Raw genomic sequence first — 17,548 nt, 5'->3', positions numbered from 1 at the left:
TCCTAACGCTCATACCCACATGCATATACACTTACATGCACACATTCACACATTTATGCACACACATAGACACCATACACTCACACAGTCACACACAACACCTCCCAAACTCCCACTCCCCCCGTCGGATTATCACTTTACCTGATCTTGGGAGATGAACAGCACCCCACCAGCAGGACACCACCCAGCCATATTATGAGCCATAATATGGTGGGTGGTGTCCTACTGGTGAGGCAGTGCAGGTGGTGGAACTGCCAGGGCACCTCCGCCTGCCAGCAGGACTACTGCCGGATTTCTGCCCAAAGTGTGGCAGCAATCCGGTAGTACCTGTGATATGGTGGGCGGGAGACTGCCAGCTTTCTCCTGGCGCCCGTGGCTTTGGTGGTCTTCATCGAAGACCGCCAAAGTCATAATTTGGGCCCTAGTGAGGATAAGAGTGAACAATTAGTTCTGAAATATAGCATTGATCATGAAATGACTTGTAAAATCATTGGAAAACATTGCACATTTTAAGATCTTATGTAGTTTTTATGTTACCCAGTCACCCTCCAACATTATTAATAGGCTTCCCCTATTAAAGGTTATTATAATAGGGAGGCCTGGACTATGGATTGAGGCTAAATAACACTCCCTGCGCAAACCCCTGTTATTAAATTTAATTATTAATTATTATATTAATTATTAATTATTAAATTATCATGTGCACAATTTCCCACATGGGGTAATAACCTAGTTTCATAAATATTTCATCCTCCCAGAGGTTTTCAGCAGATTAAATAAGCCATAATTGCCTGCTAGAAAAATGATGGGTAATTATAGGACATAAGATTGTTGTGTGTGCAGCATTGAATTATGCATGTTATACCTCATGCATGGAGATACCCAGTGGTGTTTTTTTATAAGCAAGAACATTGACTGTCCTTCTTGATGTTCTTCCCCTTCCAGATATTGATCGAAGTGGAGCCGCAGACCTGGAAGTGACTTTGGTGCAAAGGGTGGAGTCCAAAAATGGCCTGTGGATTTCTGTTGTTGGTGCACCAGTCAAAGGACCTACTCAGATCGAGGCCATACCCAACCTAATAATTCCATGCCAGGATCTCAGTGCCAAAGTTTTATACTCAGGAATAGCATGTCTACCAGGTAGGGGAAAGTAAAGGATGGAACCAGGAAGTTTGGGATGGTGCTGTATATTAAAGTTAGAGTGGTGGAAATAAATTCAGTGGTGTTTGGGAACGTTTTTGATTGTAATGATTAAGAAATCAACCTAGTACTCAAAAAGAAAAGTGATTAAATGGGGAATTCTTGAAATGAAGGAAGACAATTGCTGCAAAGGAGTAAGAAATGGATTAGGTAAGAACAAAAGCCAAAAATATGGAGGGAAAATGGTAAAAGGGGACAAGACGAGAGGAAAGAAGAAATAATAATAATAACAATAACTTGTTTTTATATAGAGATTCTTTCTGCAATTTCTAAATGTTTAAATAATGCAAATGAAGTATCTTGAAAGGATGGATAGTGGAATTAGCCTTGACAGGCTTGAACTCCGGACCTTCAGGACGCAGCAGCAGATATCAGTGTTAAGGGGGTCATTACAACCTCGGCGGTCTTTTTACAAGACCGCCGAGGGACCGCCGTGCTGAAGACCGCCAGTGGTGGCGGTTTTCCGCTCGGCGTATTATGACTGTTGGCAGCTCTACGTCGTTTTTCCGACAGAGAGCCGCCAACAGCCATAGTGACGGGCGGCGGGGAAGTGGAGGTTGCTCCACCTCCACCGCCACGCCAACAGAACACCGCCCAGCGAATCACGTCCTGTGATTCGGCGTGGCGGTGTTCTGTTGGCGGTGTGTTGTCTCCCGGAGGATCGACGGAACAGGTAAGTCGATCGTCCATTAGGAGAGGGGGGTGGGGGGTGTTGTGTGTTGTGCGGGTGCATGGTGGGGTGCGTGGGTGTATGTAGAGGGGGTGTGTGAGTGCGTGTATGGTTGCGGGGGTGTTGCATGTTTTGGGAATGAGTGCGTGTATGTCTGTAGGTATGTCTGTATGGATATGCGCGTGTATGTTTGAATGTATATGTGCGTGTCTGACTGTGTGTGTGGATGTTGGCATGTATGTCGGTGTGTGTGCGTGTATGTGTGTTGGTGGTGCCTGCGTGCGTGTCGGGTGTGTATGTGTAAGATAATGTCGGGGGTCGGGGTGGGGAGGGGAGTCCTGCCACCTTTGGGGGGTGGCAGGAGTGGTGGGGGGTGTAGGGGAGGGAGTCGGTGGGGGTGGGGGGTGGTTGAGACCCCTATCAGTGCCTGCGAAGGATATCCCTGGCACTGATAGTGCTTACCGCCATGGATTTCATGGCGGTTCCTACCGCTAGAAATCCACAGCGGTAAGCCGGGTCAAAATACCGGCGGCGGTATTGTCACGCCCACCAGGCTGGAGACCCAGGTCTCCAGCCCAGCGGTCGTCTCCGCCCTGGCAGGCGGAACGGAGAAGCGGCGGATGACTGCCATGGTCATAATCCTCAAAAAAAGACCGCCAGTCTGTTGGCGGTCTTACCGCCGCTTTAACACCGTCCGCAGGGTTGTAATGACCCACTAAGTGTTTAACCCACTGAGATTGTATGAAGGAAGGGAGAAAAGATGAGAGAAAGAGGAGGAGAGAGAGAATGAAAGGGTGCAAAGTACTATAAATGTGAGTGGAAGGCAAGAAAGGAGGCTAGAGGAAAGAAATGATGGATGGAATGAAGGATAGAAGTGAGCAATCAGAAGAAAGGAAAAAAGGTTGGGTGTGAGGTAGGAAGGGGGGCAAAAAGGAAGGAAAGAAGAGAAACAGAAAGGCAAGAAGGACAGAAATAAATAGATGAAATAGAAGGAAATGTATAGGATTGAGTAATGGAAGACAGATGAAGAGAATTAGAAAAGAGACTGGGTAAGCATAATGAGAAGTGAGGGTTGGGGAAAGGAAATTATAACACAGGAAGGAAGCATGTACAGATAATCTTAATAAAAGTAACAGTGTAGAGTAATGGAATAATATGGTGGAGGCTACAAAAAACAGGGGAAAACAAGTAGACTTATAGAAAGGAACTTGTTTAGAGAAGAAGGCACAGGAAAAGAAGGAAAAAGTATGTACTTTATGATGATATCTGATTGAAAGAAATACTGTTTCTGCTTTAATGATCCCCACAGGGAGCAGAGATAAGCACGGCAAAGCTCTGATCCAGGTGACTACCGATAGCACAGCATGGGAGGCCACTTGGTGCACCGCCATAGAGGTGGCTCGACTCCTACTCTATTTGTGCTCCATACCCAGGTAAGGTAGAGAAGAATCTTTGAAATTCACCTCTTTAGTAGGCCTTGTCAAAATAGATTAGCCAATACCAAACCTCTCTAACATTTATAATATGCACATTGTAAAATTCTGTAATCATTGATAGGAGGACTCTGTGAAAGAACTTGGCAGTGGTTCCTGCAGCGGTGAAAGAAATAATTAACAATGTACCTGTTCCTGCAAAGCTGTAGAACAGCAGGTTGCATTTGGTCTGCATGTATTCATACAAGCAACTTCTCATGCACAATATATCTTCCTGTTCATATTATTTTGGTGCATGTAATTTCTATTATAGTTACATCTATATACTGAAGCGCTTCATATCATTGACAAGGCACTGAATCACATTAGCAGACAGGTAGCGCACCACACCATGTACCATTGTTTGGTTAGAAGAATTTGAACAATCTGCTATCCTTACCAAGGAACTCCTTTAGTACAATAAAATGTTGATTTCATCACACATTACTTTGTAAACATGCTACTATACTGTAAACAAAAATACAAATAGCTAGAATAGTATATCACAAGCAAATCACAAAAATTTATCTTTAAATGTGTAATGAAATGTAGGCCTAGGCTTCACATAGTTGTAATAACTACCATCGTCACACAACATATGTGGAAGTTGTAGAAAACTTATGCAGAAGTAGTTGTGTGTTTTGGTCCAGTGTGGTATTTGTATTCCAGAAAGAAAAAGTAGTATCATACATGAATGTTCTTGGTATCTCCATGCAGGTCAGAGGGGTCAATGACATTCTTCATGTAAGCCTCACACTTGTATAATAACAACACATATGCAGTAGGCAGGAGAACCAAACTCTGCAAATGTATTTATACACAAATGGGCATTTGGAGGAGGGCGTTCAGCACAGTTATATTAATCTCTGCATCAATTCACTATAGTCAGGTAAACATAAATATTGTTGGCTCACACTCATTCACAGGTTAGGTACATTCACTGAAAACTCTCTTTATCACAGGCAAAGGCACCTTCTATCTCTCATGCGGTCTTTAAACAAGACTTGTCCAATACCTACTTTTGGGATATATTGCAATAAATAAGTGTGCTGGACTTGGCCCTCACTGCAGGGTTATCCCCAAACTTTTTGCCTTTACCCTTCTGTTTTCTGACCCCTTTTCTACTGGCTTTTAAAACTCTGTCCATTTTACCGCTGCTAACCAGTGCTAAAGTGATTATGCGTTCGCCTTCAACTTGGTGAAATTGGCTTACAGCCAGTTGGCCTATTTGATTTACTTGTAAGTCCCTTATAAGGTGGTACAGCATGTACCCAGGGCCTATAAATTAAAGGCTACTAGTGGGACTTCAACACTTATTGCACTATCCACTTACGTAACCCTTTAAAAAATGTCTCAGGCCTTCCATTGTAACCTGTGTGTTCAGTTTTAAACTGATATTTCAACCTGACATAATAAACCCTTTGCCAAGCCTAAACCCTCCTTTCTTATACATATAAGTCACCCCTAGGATAGGCCCTAAATAGCCCATGGGGCAGGATGCATTGTATTTAAAAAGTTGGACATGTAATTTTAAGTTGCACATTTCCTGGTAATGAAAAAAAGTGCTAACGTTTGATTGGGAGCAGGAATTAAAGTTGTGTTTGGTGTCAGATGATTGTAATTTAAAATTTTCTTTAAAAGTAAAGTTGGATTTTAAGTCATAATTCTGAAACGCCATTTTTAAAAAATAGTTAATTTTCTTGTCCTGAGCATTTAGTGCCTGCAGCTGGTTGCGGGCTCACATATCTATGTGTATTTGGCAGGTAATTTTCTTGTCCTGAGCATTTAGTCCCTGCAGCTGATTGTGGGGTCACATATCTAGGTGTATTTGTCAGTTTGCCTTTGTGTATTCCACCAAGATAGCATCACAGTGGAGAGTCTGGGTCTTGGCGAGGTGGGCCTTCTCTAGCAGGAAGTGTGGGGGGGCAGAGCTATCACCTACCAAACTTGCACTACAAATGCACTGGCCCAGCTCACACACAAAGAATTTCACACTAGCTTATTGTGTCACTCGCCAGACTAGGGTAAGGGAACTTCCAGACATCTCTATAGGTAGAAAACTCCAGAAGCTTCTCCCACTTCAAAATGGGCACCAGATGTAAAAGGAGGACCCTCAGACCCACTCTTCAGTGCACTCCTTAACCTGTGGTTTTTGCAGAAGAAGGACACTTTACTGCCCTGTTGCTTGCCGCCAGACCTGCTTACTGAGAAGGAAGACTTGACCTCCACCCTTCATTCTAGGCTGAACTGACTCCAGGGTTCAGCTGACTGACCTACTGTTGGAGCCACTAAGACATAACAAGCTCCTGAGACATCCCTGCATCTGCCCCTCTGACCTGCTGCCTGCATCTGCACCCGGAACTTCCTGAGCCCTGCTGGAGTGAGTTCCTGATCCTCAGGTGGTGCCTCCCAGGTCCTGGACCCTCCATGTGTTATTAGTTAAACTCTTCCCTGAAGAAATGAAGTAATCATGAAGTTTTGGGCTCTTTGCAACCATAAATGGGCCAGTTTGCACCAAGATCTTGCTGCCCGCGCTGCCCGCCAATGCAGAGCTCTGGTGAGCTCACTCTTCTTGCTACAGCCACCATCAGTGATGATCGGCAACCCGAGATTAGCACTATGTGCTACAGCCTCGATAGACCTCTGTGACCAACAAAGCAAAGTTCCAGCAATGACCGTCCACAGTGCCTGACAGGCTCTTTGTGCTTCAGCGATGACCATTCACAACAGATAGCCTCTGTGGGAAGGGACTGGCGGCACCCACCTACCCGCAGACTTGGCTTTGCCCCTGGGCAGGTGCAGAGGGGCAGAGCATACCACAGAGCCGAGCAACGAGGTTTCACAGTCTGCAGAGACTCAGCTACCATGCCTGGATATCTTCATTAATGCGGGGTGCACAGCCAGCAAGACCCCTGTTCTCGCCCTCGCTGGACCCCCACAACAAATATCGAGGTCCTCTGTGAGCAACTGGGGGCGGCCCCTCTCTGACTTTCCAGTTAGCCGGCAAGCCTTTATCAGTGCATGTGGAGTAGCCACTCCCCCTTAAGCTGCATGGATGATGCGCAGTTGCAGGCCAACAGAGGGGCATGGAGAAGCTTACGGAGGCCTTTCACTGGGTGAGTGATGTTCTTTATACTTATCTTCATGTGGCCCTGATGCGGACGCAGGCACATTTTACCCCCTCTGCTGCCTCCTCGAATTTCTGGTCCAGAAGTGCCTTGAGCTGCTCGTGCCCCCTGTCTGTGGCCCCAGGGGTGAGGTGGGCCCATCACAAATCCAGGCACAGCGTGAGTACTTTCAGAATACATGAGACCTGCAAAGCTCAGTGCTCTCCCATCTAGACTGTACCACATCCCAATTGAAAATATCTGATCCCCTCTTTCTAGCTGCCTAATGTCACCTCCTTAACCGTGAGCCCCCCTGACTGCTCATACTTCTTACTGCACCCCTCAGTATTAAAGCGGGAGGAGGCAGGTCTGGGGTAGGAACCACATCCAGCACAGGCTTCACACTGTAGCAGGATTATCCTTTCAGTATCAAATGCCCACCATTCAGAGACTCACACCCCGCATGGCCAGAACTCACTGTTCGTGACATCGTGCATGGCAGTCAACTAACAGTATAATCCTCGTGAAGGCCACAGTGACCTTGGCATCGCAGGATCCTTCAAGTGAGATGGTCCCTTTGCCACAACCAGTGACATTAGACACTCTCCTAATGGTAATCACATACTCCAGAGTTGCACTGGAGGCCAAAGTACATGCTTTAACTATCAACCTTACTGTACTGCAGTAGAATCAAACAAAGCTGACAGATAAAGTGGCTGCAAACACTGCGACCATTGATACTCTTACTTCTAGCACCAAGTATCTATCGTAACATACTCAACATGTGATGACCTCTAAGATTTTAGAGGATATACTTGAAGACGTGATGGGACGTCCTGTCGCAATAGTATTCACCTTTTTTGCCTCCCAGAAGGGATGGAGGGGGATGACCCTCTCAGTTTCACAGAGGATTGGCAAAGGAAGCTGGTGACCTCAGCCTCATTGTCCTCCTGTTTTGTAATTGAGAGAGCACACATGGTCCTGGCCCACCGTCCACTGCCAGAGGCGCACCAAGACCCTTCCTAGTGCAGCCTCTCAATTTCAAATACTTCATACTATCTGAAGCCTGAAAGAAGGATCAAATCTCAGTTGACAATGTGAAGGTCATGATCTTCCCCAACTATGCACCCTCTGTCTAATGTAAATGCTCCTCTTTCATGCAGATCAAAAAGAGACTACACTCTCTGCGATAGAAATACGCACAACTATTATATTGAGGTTGAAGCTGCCTAGAAAAATACAGGTAGTCATCACGTGTTTCTTCTGAGCAAACTGGATGGCTGTCCCTTAGTTCTTAAAGGCATTTATGCTCCACATGTAGCCCATACTAGTTTCTGGACTGCTTCATTGGATTGTCTCCTGGACTGAGCTGGGATCCCTTGAGTGCTGGGAGGAGACTTTCACTGTGTGTTAGATACCTCTCAGGATTGCTTCATTCCTCCACTCTCACGGTCCCCAGCCATCTTGGCATCGAATACTCTTTGGATATGGCTCAATAGATAGCAATTAGATGACATTTAGTGAATAAAGTTCCCTTCCGAGGGATTACTCCTATTATTCACAGCTACCACAGAATAGATAGGTTTAAAAGATCCCCTTACATCAGCCATGTGTCAAAACTGCTGTTGGACCACAACCTTCTACAGGTCAAAATAACCTAGGGGCGACGCTTAGCACCAATTCCAATCTGACAGATACAAGCGTCACTACTTGACGACCAGGTGTTTTGCCAGTCAGCACATGACCATATTAATTCTTGTTTATCTGATAGTGGAGGTACTGTCTCGTCTTATTTGACAGAATGGAAAGCCTTAAAAGTGATCACTCATGGATTCTGTATAAAATCAGTGATCAGAGTGTGAAAGGTACTAGCAGATGACCTCATACACCTAGGAATCTCACTACACAACTCGAACAGCTGCTTCTATCCCATCCTGATAAAACAGCAAACGCTACATCAATTAAACATTCCTTAGAGAACCTCAGTTGCTTTGATTACAATGCTTATCAGACCAGAGCCCATAATGAAGGTGAGAGGGCGGTAAACCTTTGCCACACCTTGCCAATCCAAGGTCCCAAAGCTCTACCCTACTTAGACTGTCTCTTCCCTCTGGTGAAACACTAACTTCCCAGTCAATCATTAACAATACATTCCATGCCTATTAGAAGACAATGTATACACCCCTTTGGGCTCGGCCCCTGAAGTGATAGAGGATTTCTTCAACTGGCTCCCATTACCTCAGTTGTATTGTACAGCTGCAAAGGATCTTGACCTTCCATTGTCACTCCAAGAACTCAAAGTGGTTTTACATGACCTACCCTGAGGGACGTCCAATGCTGCAGATGGAATTCCATCTGAATTCTATACCCTCTTTGCTCTACAGTAGACACAAAAGCTTCCTCAGCACTATCCCATTCCTTTGGAGATGCAGTTCTTCCTATACTCCTTGAATAAAGCTATTATCTCTATGATGCTTAAACTCCTCAAAGTTGTGACTGACTTGTCCTCTTTTCATCCGTTGTCAATCCTTAATGTCGACTCTGAGCTCCTTATTAAATTGCTTGCCAACTGACTACTCAACTTAACTCCTGGATCCACCCCGATCATTTGGCTTCAATCCAGGCCACAGTACCTCACATAATTTCTGAAGAATCTGGGATATCATGACAAGTTACTCTGAAGACTTCCGGAGAGCAGAATGTATTACCCTACATCTTTGACTCCCTTTGAGGGGACTATTTGCTGGAGGTCCTCAAAGGGACTGTCGCTGGCCTTAATTGGTGTAAGTGAATTCTCCCTACGTATGCAACCCCGACTTCTAGGGTTAAGATGAGAAAATGCATTTTACGATCCTTTCGAGTAGAAAAAAGCACCCGCCAAGAGTCCCCTCCCTCGCCATTGCTTTTTGCAATACCAATGGAACCATTGGTGATTCAGTTGAGGCAACAGGGTGCTCACGGGGGTGCACCCCGTAGGACTACTGTCCATGCAGCATTACCTTATATGGACGGTATACGCCTCTATGTTCTAGATGCCTAGTTAGACCTTACTTCCATAGCCTGTTTTTGACAGACTTTGAAGGGATCTAAAAATTACCAGGTTCAAATCCTGCATATTTCCCCTTAGTGCAGGTACGCACTCCCAGCTCCTCTTCTTCTAGATTCTCAACATACTTGTGAGCTAGTCATATTCAAATACCTTGGTGTTAATGTAGATCAGTCAATGTGATGGTAACATAAGCAGAGCTATTAGGTTGCTGAAAATGCAACTTGTCTACTGGTTAACATAGCCGTTATCAGTCATGGGTCAGCTATCTCTAATTAAGATGATAGAACTCCAGCACCTTCTATGTTTTTTAGCAATCTTCCCTTATCATTGCCTCATTCTTTTTTTCGGGGCATGGATGTGATACTGAGCAAGCTCATTTGCACAAGGGTCCAAGGCGGGTAGCAATGGCCACCCTTAAGCTTTCAACTCACTTGGGAGGCTTAGGAATTTCAGATTTTGAAGAATACTATCTTGCGGTTCATCTTCAATGGCCGTCTTGCTGGCTGGCTGGACACTCCTGCACAGAGACCGGACTTCCAGTTGAGGAACAGGTTGTTGCTGTGTGCTGAACTCTGTTTTTGCTGTTTTTGTCATTCTGGGAACTTTACCACTGCTGACCAGTTCTAAAGTGCAAGTGCTCCCTTTGTAAAATGTATGTGTAATCCGCTTTTCCATGATTGGCACATTTTATTTCCTAGTAAGTCCCTAGTACAATGCACTAGAGGTGCCCAGGGCCTGTAAATCAAATGCTACTAGTGGGCCTGCAGCACTGATTGTGCCACCCACATGAGTAGCCCTGCAAACATGTCTCAGACCTGCCACTGCAGTGTCTGCATGTCCAGTTTTAAACTGCTGATTCAACCTGACAAGTGTACCCACTTTCCAGGCCAAAAACTTCGCTTTTTATAAATGTAAGGCACCTGTAAGGTAGCCCCATGGGCAGGGTACAGTGTATGTTAAAGGTGGGACATGTACTGGTATGTTTTCAATGTCCTAATAGTGAAATATTGCCAAAATATGTTTTTCACTGTTGCAAGGCCTATCTCTCTCATAGGTTAACATGGGGGGCCTTTAAATAGTTTTAAAGTTCAGATTCCTTTTGAGAGCAGATAGAAATTTAGAGTTTGGTGTCTCTGAACTCACACTTTGAAAATGCATCTTTTGGTAAAGTTGTTTTTTAAATTGTTTGCTTGAAAATACCAGTTTTAGAAAGTGGGCATTTTCCTGCTTAATCCATTTTGTGACTGCCTGTTTGTGTATTCCCTGTCTGGGTCAGTCTGACAGTTGGGCTGTTTGTGAATTTCCTCTAAACAGTGACACAAAGGGAGCTGGATTGTAGCCTGCATATCCTGATGAGCCATCTTAGCTAGAGGGGAGGGAGGAGAGGCCACTTACACCTAAATGGGCTGTGCCTGCCGTCACACAATGTAGTCTTGAACCCCCTGGTGTGTATCTGGGGCATGGCCTGGGCAAGGCAGGATCTTGTAAACAACAGAGAGTTTTCTTTGAAGTTTACATACTTCAAAGGCAGAAAGGGGTATAAGTAGTGGACCCAAGACCCCAGACTTTCGATCATTTCTGGAATCAAGAGGAACCTCTGCCTAGAAGAAGAGCTGAAGAGCTGAGGAGAAGTGCTGCCCCTGCCTGTGACTGTGCTTTGTTGGGTTTTCTACAGTTGTTGCTTCTACCTGTGAAAGGGGACAAAGACTGAACTTTGTTGTGCAGAAGAATCTCCAAGGGCTTGAACTGACCTTGTCTCCTGTTTTGAAGTCTCAGGGCCATCAAAGACTTCCTCTGCCAGCACCTGGACTCTCTGCTGAGACTCCTGCCCTGCCAAGTGGTGCCCCATCCAATCCCTGGGCCGTTTGAAAGGTGAAGGTGGCAGAACAAGGACTGAAATCCACGCACAGAATACCATGCAGGGACATTTTCGATGCACCACCTACAACGTGGCTGAATAACGAAGTACCACCAGCTTCGTAGCTGAAACCGACACCCCACCCATATCACAGCTGGGAAATCGATGCATTGTGGCTGGAGAAAGAACGCAACACCTTCTTGCGGCTGCTGATAACGACGCAAACCCCACAAAGCACAGTTTTCTAACACAGTGCGTCTGGATTTCCCACGCATCGTTGAGTGTGTCAAAGTCATCTTGAACCAGCACAGATCCGAGGTACCCTGTCCAGAAATCGACGCATCGCTCTTTTGTAGGGAGAAGAAATTATGCATTGCCTACCTGACCGGAGAAGAAACAATGCACGGCCTCACTTGCGAGTAAGGAATCAAAGCATCGCTGACTTTTCCGACGTACACTTGCCCGTGCGGCTTCATTTTTTACACAAACCAGATACTTTGTGTAAAATCAACGTTTCCATTGTATTCTATGGAGTAAGACTCTTATTCTTTTGAACATTCATATCTTGAATTGCGTATGTTGGATTTTTGTTGTTTTGGTCTATTTGATTTAGATAAATATTACCTATTTTTCTTAACTGGTGTGGTGTCCATTTTGTAGTGTTTTCACTGTATTACTGTGTGTGTTGGTACAAATACTTTACACATTGCCTTTGAGATAAGCCTGACTGCTTGTGCCAAGCAACCAAGGTGGTGAGCAGGGGTTATCTTTAGTGTGTATCTCCATTTCCCTGACTAGAGTGAGGGTCTCTGCTTGGACAGAGTGCAAACTGACTGGAAACCAGAGACCCCATTTCTAATAACGGTGAATATTGGACTTGTATTTGTACTTGATATACAGTGATTAAGGGGCTCATTATGTACATGGCGGTCTGGGCCGCAATGCCGGCGGTGGCGGTAAACACCACCATCCGGCATGGCGGTCTAGACTGCCATATAATGAAGTGCCCAAAACCCCTTGTTAGAATACACTACCACCGCCAGCGGTAATACTGGCGGGGGTGGTGTATTCCTATACGACAGGACAGCGGTGCCAGCTGCCAGGGAAAGGCTGGCTGAATGGGTATCTTGGGGTGATTTGGGGACCCCTTGGGGGCCCCTGCACTGCCCATGCAGTTGGCATGGACAATGCATGGGCCCCTGTGCAGTGCACCATCACGCAGGTCACTGCCCGATTTACAGGCAGTGATTGCACGACGGGTGCTGCTGCACCAGCCGAACACCAACATTGGCAGCAGCTCCATTTGGGGCCATTGTCAATGTTACAGCCCTTTTCCCTGCTGGGCCGGCGGGTGGAAACACTGTTTCCGCCCGCAGGTCCGGGGGGAAAACATTATACAGCCGGCGGGGTGGTAGTCGTGCTGGCGGTCTTCTATTGACCGCCAACACTGATCTCGGTGGGATCATAATGAGGGCCTAAGTGTACACTACGGTTTTCAGGGCATACCATTACGTGACCACATACTACGTGTCTTTTGCTTTTTCTCTTTTTGGACTTTCTCCTGCTTCCATATTTTTGTGATTTTTGAACTTCTCTTGGGAACTCTCTGTTCTTTTTGGATCTTTTCATTTATGAGTGAACCTTACCAACATGTCTCAATCTGAGAATGCACCAGCTGGAGCTGTTTTTGTGTTGGAGAAGCTGGAGAGTTAGACAGTTGCTCAACTGAAGCAGTTTTGTAAGGATCTTGCTTGCACAATCAGGAGCTCCATCAGGAAAGAGGAGCAGCAAAATACATTTGGGGTCTGGGTTGCAGCCAAGGAGGTTGGGAGGCACACAGAGGAGGAGGATGAGGGTGAGGAGGTGCATAGTAATTAAGAGGTGGTAGTGGATGGACCTGTTCTGCCTGGGGGGAGGGTCTCCATTGAGGGTCGCAGTGCATCATCCAAGTGTCTGACTCTTGAAGAGTTGCAGGACAGACAAGCAGAGAGAGCTCACCAGTTGGAGTTAGAGAATTTTAGAATGAAAATGGAGAGAGAAATGGAGGAGAGAAGGCTGACCATGGAAGAGAAGAAGATGCTCATGAGCTTAGTTTGAGGGAACTAGATCAGAGGAGCCAGTCTAGTAGAGATGGCGGCAGCAATACCACAGTTCAGTCTGAGAGGAGGGTGCACATTCCTAAAGACCTAGTGAAGTATTATAAGAGGAAGGCTGACATATACTTGTGGTTTAAGGGATATGAGCCTGCTCTCCACATGAAGATGGTCTCTGAAGCGCATTAGGGGCAGTTGGTCTGTGAAAGAATTTTGAGGTGGAGGGAAAGGATACTCTGACATCCTTAGGGGATCCTCAGGAGCTCACTTACCCGATCATGAGGATGCCCTACGCAAAAGGTGTGGTCTCACCCCGAGCAGTACAAGGACAAGTTCAGGTCCTACAAAAAGAAAGAATCCCAAACATGGTTGGATTGTGTTGACTCTTTGTTCAGGTCACTAGATGGTTGGGAGAACAGCAGTAAGGTAACAATGTATGAGGGGCTTTACAACGTGATTGCTTGGGAGCCCTTGTACAGTCTTTCTTTTCCAGAGCTGCACCAGCACCTGATTGACAGCAAGCTGACTGACCCCAGGAAGCTTGTGCAGGAAGCGGACCGTTGGGAGAGTACCAAGGTCCAAAGGAAGTGTGAGGGAGACCACGCCAATGGTGAGCAGGGTCTCTCTCAGAAGATTAAGGGGGAGTAAGGGCAAACAGAGGGAGTTCTCTAAAAGGCCAAAACCTAGTTCCCAGGGTAAGGATTCACAGCCCCTATTTAAAAAGAATCCCTGTTTTTTTAAAGGGAAACCTGCAGCAGGTTGTCCCCGCACGTTTTATGCATGTGACCAGGTAGGTCATGTGAGGTGGAGATCCCAAATGTAGTGGACACAGGCACCCACTGATGCTCAGTCACAGGGTTTGGCCAGTGTAGCACTTGTGGAGGAGTTGGGTCCAGGTGGTTGGGAGCCAGCTGAGATGACCCTTGTCTCACTAGGAGACAGTGAGATGGTCTAGAGATTTTGGCCCTCATTATGAACATGGCGGTCTGTTCCGCTACGTCGGTAGTAGAAAACGCCAACAGAGGAGCGGTCCGGACGCCAAATAATGATCCAACCGAAACACACGCATCCTGTGAACCACCCACCACCAGGAAAGGAGTCCCGACGACGACGGCAGGGTCCGCCCACAGGCCGTCGGAAAGGCCCAACCCACCCATCAAATTATGAACCACCATTCCGCCGCCAGTTCTGGGGCGGGAACCACCGCCACACAAATCCAGACGGAAATGAACTAAATATAAGGAAACACTCACCGGAGTTCCACAGACCGTGCAGCGGCAGCCATGGACAGAGAGCTGCTGATCATGCCAGCCCTGCTCCTTGCCATATACCTACACGACCGAGACCACCGATGAAGACGATGGTGGTAAGTACAGCAACCTACGACACAAGGGAGGAAAGGGCACAGTTACATACCCACCCACACTGCACTGCCCCCCAACCATTCCCAGCAGCACAAGTCAGACATCCCACACAAAGAAGTACGTACCCGACCGAAGGCCACTGCTACTTGGCCATAGTACACACAATAGCCCCACACCCATTAAAAATCAAAGCAAACACCAGGGTGTAACTGCGTGCAGCCCTAAACACAGGCCACACAAAAACTTTAATTATTAGCTCACTGAGCCAAACTGTGCTAACAGGGCCAATGGCCAGTCCATAAAATCTACATTGTCCTGGGCCACAAATGGACACACCTGACTCCCACAAGTGCTTGGTACTCCACAGAACAAGAACCATATGGGGATCCAGGCACCTCACGGAAGGGGGGTGGGTGGGAGGATGTGGGGATTTTCGACAGCGGTGGGACTTAGACTTTCTTGTGGAGGTTGGAGGGGGGTGGGCTTCTCCTTTGAAGGGGGTGGGGGCTGTTTGGCTTGGGTGGAGCTGGATGGCCTAGGCGAAGACCGGGCCTTCTTTTTCACCGGGGAAGGTGCACTGGAATGGGAAGGCTGGACCGGGGTGGGCTGTGATGTGGAAGGAGCGGAAAGGGCAAGGAGGTGGGCACGTTTGGGGTCAAGACGGGGTAGGCCAGTGGGTTGGAAGAGGTCAGCAGGGGAGAGGAAAAGTTTTTGGGGAGCAATTGGGGTGGGCGTGGATGAGGGCGTGGGAGTGGAGGCAGACGGAGTTGATGTATGGGGTGTAGGTGTGCGTGTAGTGGGTGCAGGTGACTGCTCAGTATGCTGTGGTGTGGTGGATGTCTGATGGGTGTGTGTCGGTGCGTTTGTGTGTTTTGGGAGGTGGGGGTGGACACAGTGGGAGATGACAGACAGCTAGTGTGGATGTATGTTGGGTGGGTGTCTGCAAGTCTGATGAGTGTGCTGCATGTGTCAACTATAGTAGAGGTGAGTGCAGGTGTGGTTTATGGGGTGCATGTATGGCTGTCTGCGATTGTGGTGAGTGCAGGAAGAGGAGCAGTAACAGTGATTGAAGGTGCAGTGCATGAGGGTGTGGATGTTGAGGGGACAGACAGGGAGGCGGAAGAGGTGGGCACACTGGGGGAAGTGGACGTTGTTGTGTGTGCAGGTGTCTGTTGGCTGTGTGAATGCTTGTGGTGGGAGGTGTGGTGCTTGTGTTTTGAAGTGTGCTTCTTGTGTGTTGATGTGCCCATAAGTGGGTCTGATTCTGTGCTTTGGATGGGTGAAGGGAGTGGGGTGCTGGAAGGGGTAGAGGAGGTTGGAGGGGGGACGGAATGGCCAGGGAAACTGGCTGCCATCTGAGAGGAGGCCAGAGCCTAAAAAGATCTCTGTGGGGCAGACACGACACTGTGAATGCCATCCAGATAGGCATTGGTCTGCTGCACCTCTGATGCCAGACCCTGGATGGCATTGACGATGGTTGTCTGCCCTACAGAGATGGTTCTCAGGAGGTCAATAGCCTCCTCTGTGAGGGCAGCACGGGCTGACTGGGGCAGGGGAGGAGGTGCCTGGGGTGAAGGAGATGCCCACCTTTCTGGGTAGGCAGGCACGGGCAACTTGGTGGGGAGCAGAAGGGAGGGCGGTGATGGTATGGGTGGTGGCAGAAGATCTCACGGTAGTGGTGTGTGCACTAGGGTCCACCACCGCTGGAGGACCCCCATCGGAGGAGGTCTCAGAGTCCCTACCTCCTGTGGTAGTAGCCTCCCCCGTGTGGCCCTCCCACCCACTGGTCCCCTGGCGTCCGTTGCCTCTGCCTCTGAGGATCCGTGGGCCGCTGCTTCCCCACTTGCCGATGCCTCAGCTCCCTCGCCTGATGTTGATGCTGTACCAAACCAACATAAGAGAACAGGGATGGGGAGACAAAACAGGAGAGACACTTGTAAATAGCTGAATGCTGATACACAATGGCCAGACATACACCCACCCAGCAAACACACCGAACAGGCAGCACCGTGCACTATGCCCATGGCCATGCCCCTGACTACTGATCTACAACCATCCCCTGAAATACTTTTGGAGCTGAGGTAGGTGTATGTTAAAGGTGGGACCTGTACTAATGGTGAAATATTGCCAAATGTGGACCTCACTGTTGCCGGGCCTATCACTTTTATAGGTTAATGTCAGACTGCCTTTAAATATTCTTAAAGTGTATAATTGTTTTGAGAGCAGATAGAAATTTAGAGTTTGGTGTCTCTAAACTCACAATTTAAAAATACATCTTTTGGTAAAGTTGTATTTTAAAATGTTTGTTTATAAATGCCACTTTTAGAAAGTGGGTATTTTCTTGCTTAAACCATTCTGTGACTCTGCCTGTTTGTGGCTTTCCTGTCTGGGTCAGACTGACAGTTGCGCTGTTTCTGAATCTTCTCTAGACAGTGACTCAAAGCGAGATGTAGTGTAGCCTGCATATTCTGATGAGCCATCTGAGCTAGAGTGGAGGGAGAAGTGGTCACTTACACCAGAATGGGCTGTGCCTGCCCTCACACAATGCATTCTCAAACCGCCTGGTGTGTATCTGGGACATGGCCTGGGCAAGGCAGGATCTTGTGAACAACAGATACTTTCCTTTGAAGTTTGCCTATTTCAAAGCCAGAAAGGGGTATAAGTAGTTGTCCCAAAACCCCAGACCTTTGAGCACTTCTGTAATCACTAGAAGCCTATGCCAAGGAGAGGAGCTG

General features: G+C 47.3%; 1 protein-coding gene across 3 annotated transcripts in view; it reads left to right on the top strand.

Annotated features, from left to right (window-relative positions):
- KIAA1755 (KIAA1755 ortholog) overlaps positions 1–17,548 on the top strand; it is a 517,033-nt gene that overhangs the window by 180,024 nt on the left and 319,461 nt on the right. For all 3 annotated transcript variants that reach the window (XM_069243743.1, XM_069243744.1, XM_069243742.1), the window contains exons 4-5: positions 946–1,140; positions 3,180–3,303. In XM_069243743.1, coding sequence (XP_069099844.1) covers positions 946–1,140; positions 3,180–3,303 — 319 coding nt within the window. The remainder of the gene's footprint in view (positions 1–945; positions 1,141–3,179; positions 3,304–17,548) is intronic.

This window comes from Pleurodeles waltl, chromosome 7 (assembly GCF_031143425.1).
Source record: "Pleurodeles waltl isolate 20211129_DDA chromosome 7, aPleWal1.hap1.20221129, whole genome shotgun sequence".
In the NCBI taxonomy this organism is placed as follows: Eukaryota; Metazoa; Chordata; class Amphibia; order Caudata; family Salamandridae; genus Pleurodeles; species Pleurodeles waltl.
Note: the sequence above shows the minus strand (reverse complement) of the source record. Positions and strands in the feature narration are given on the sequence as shown.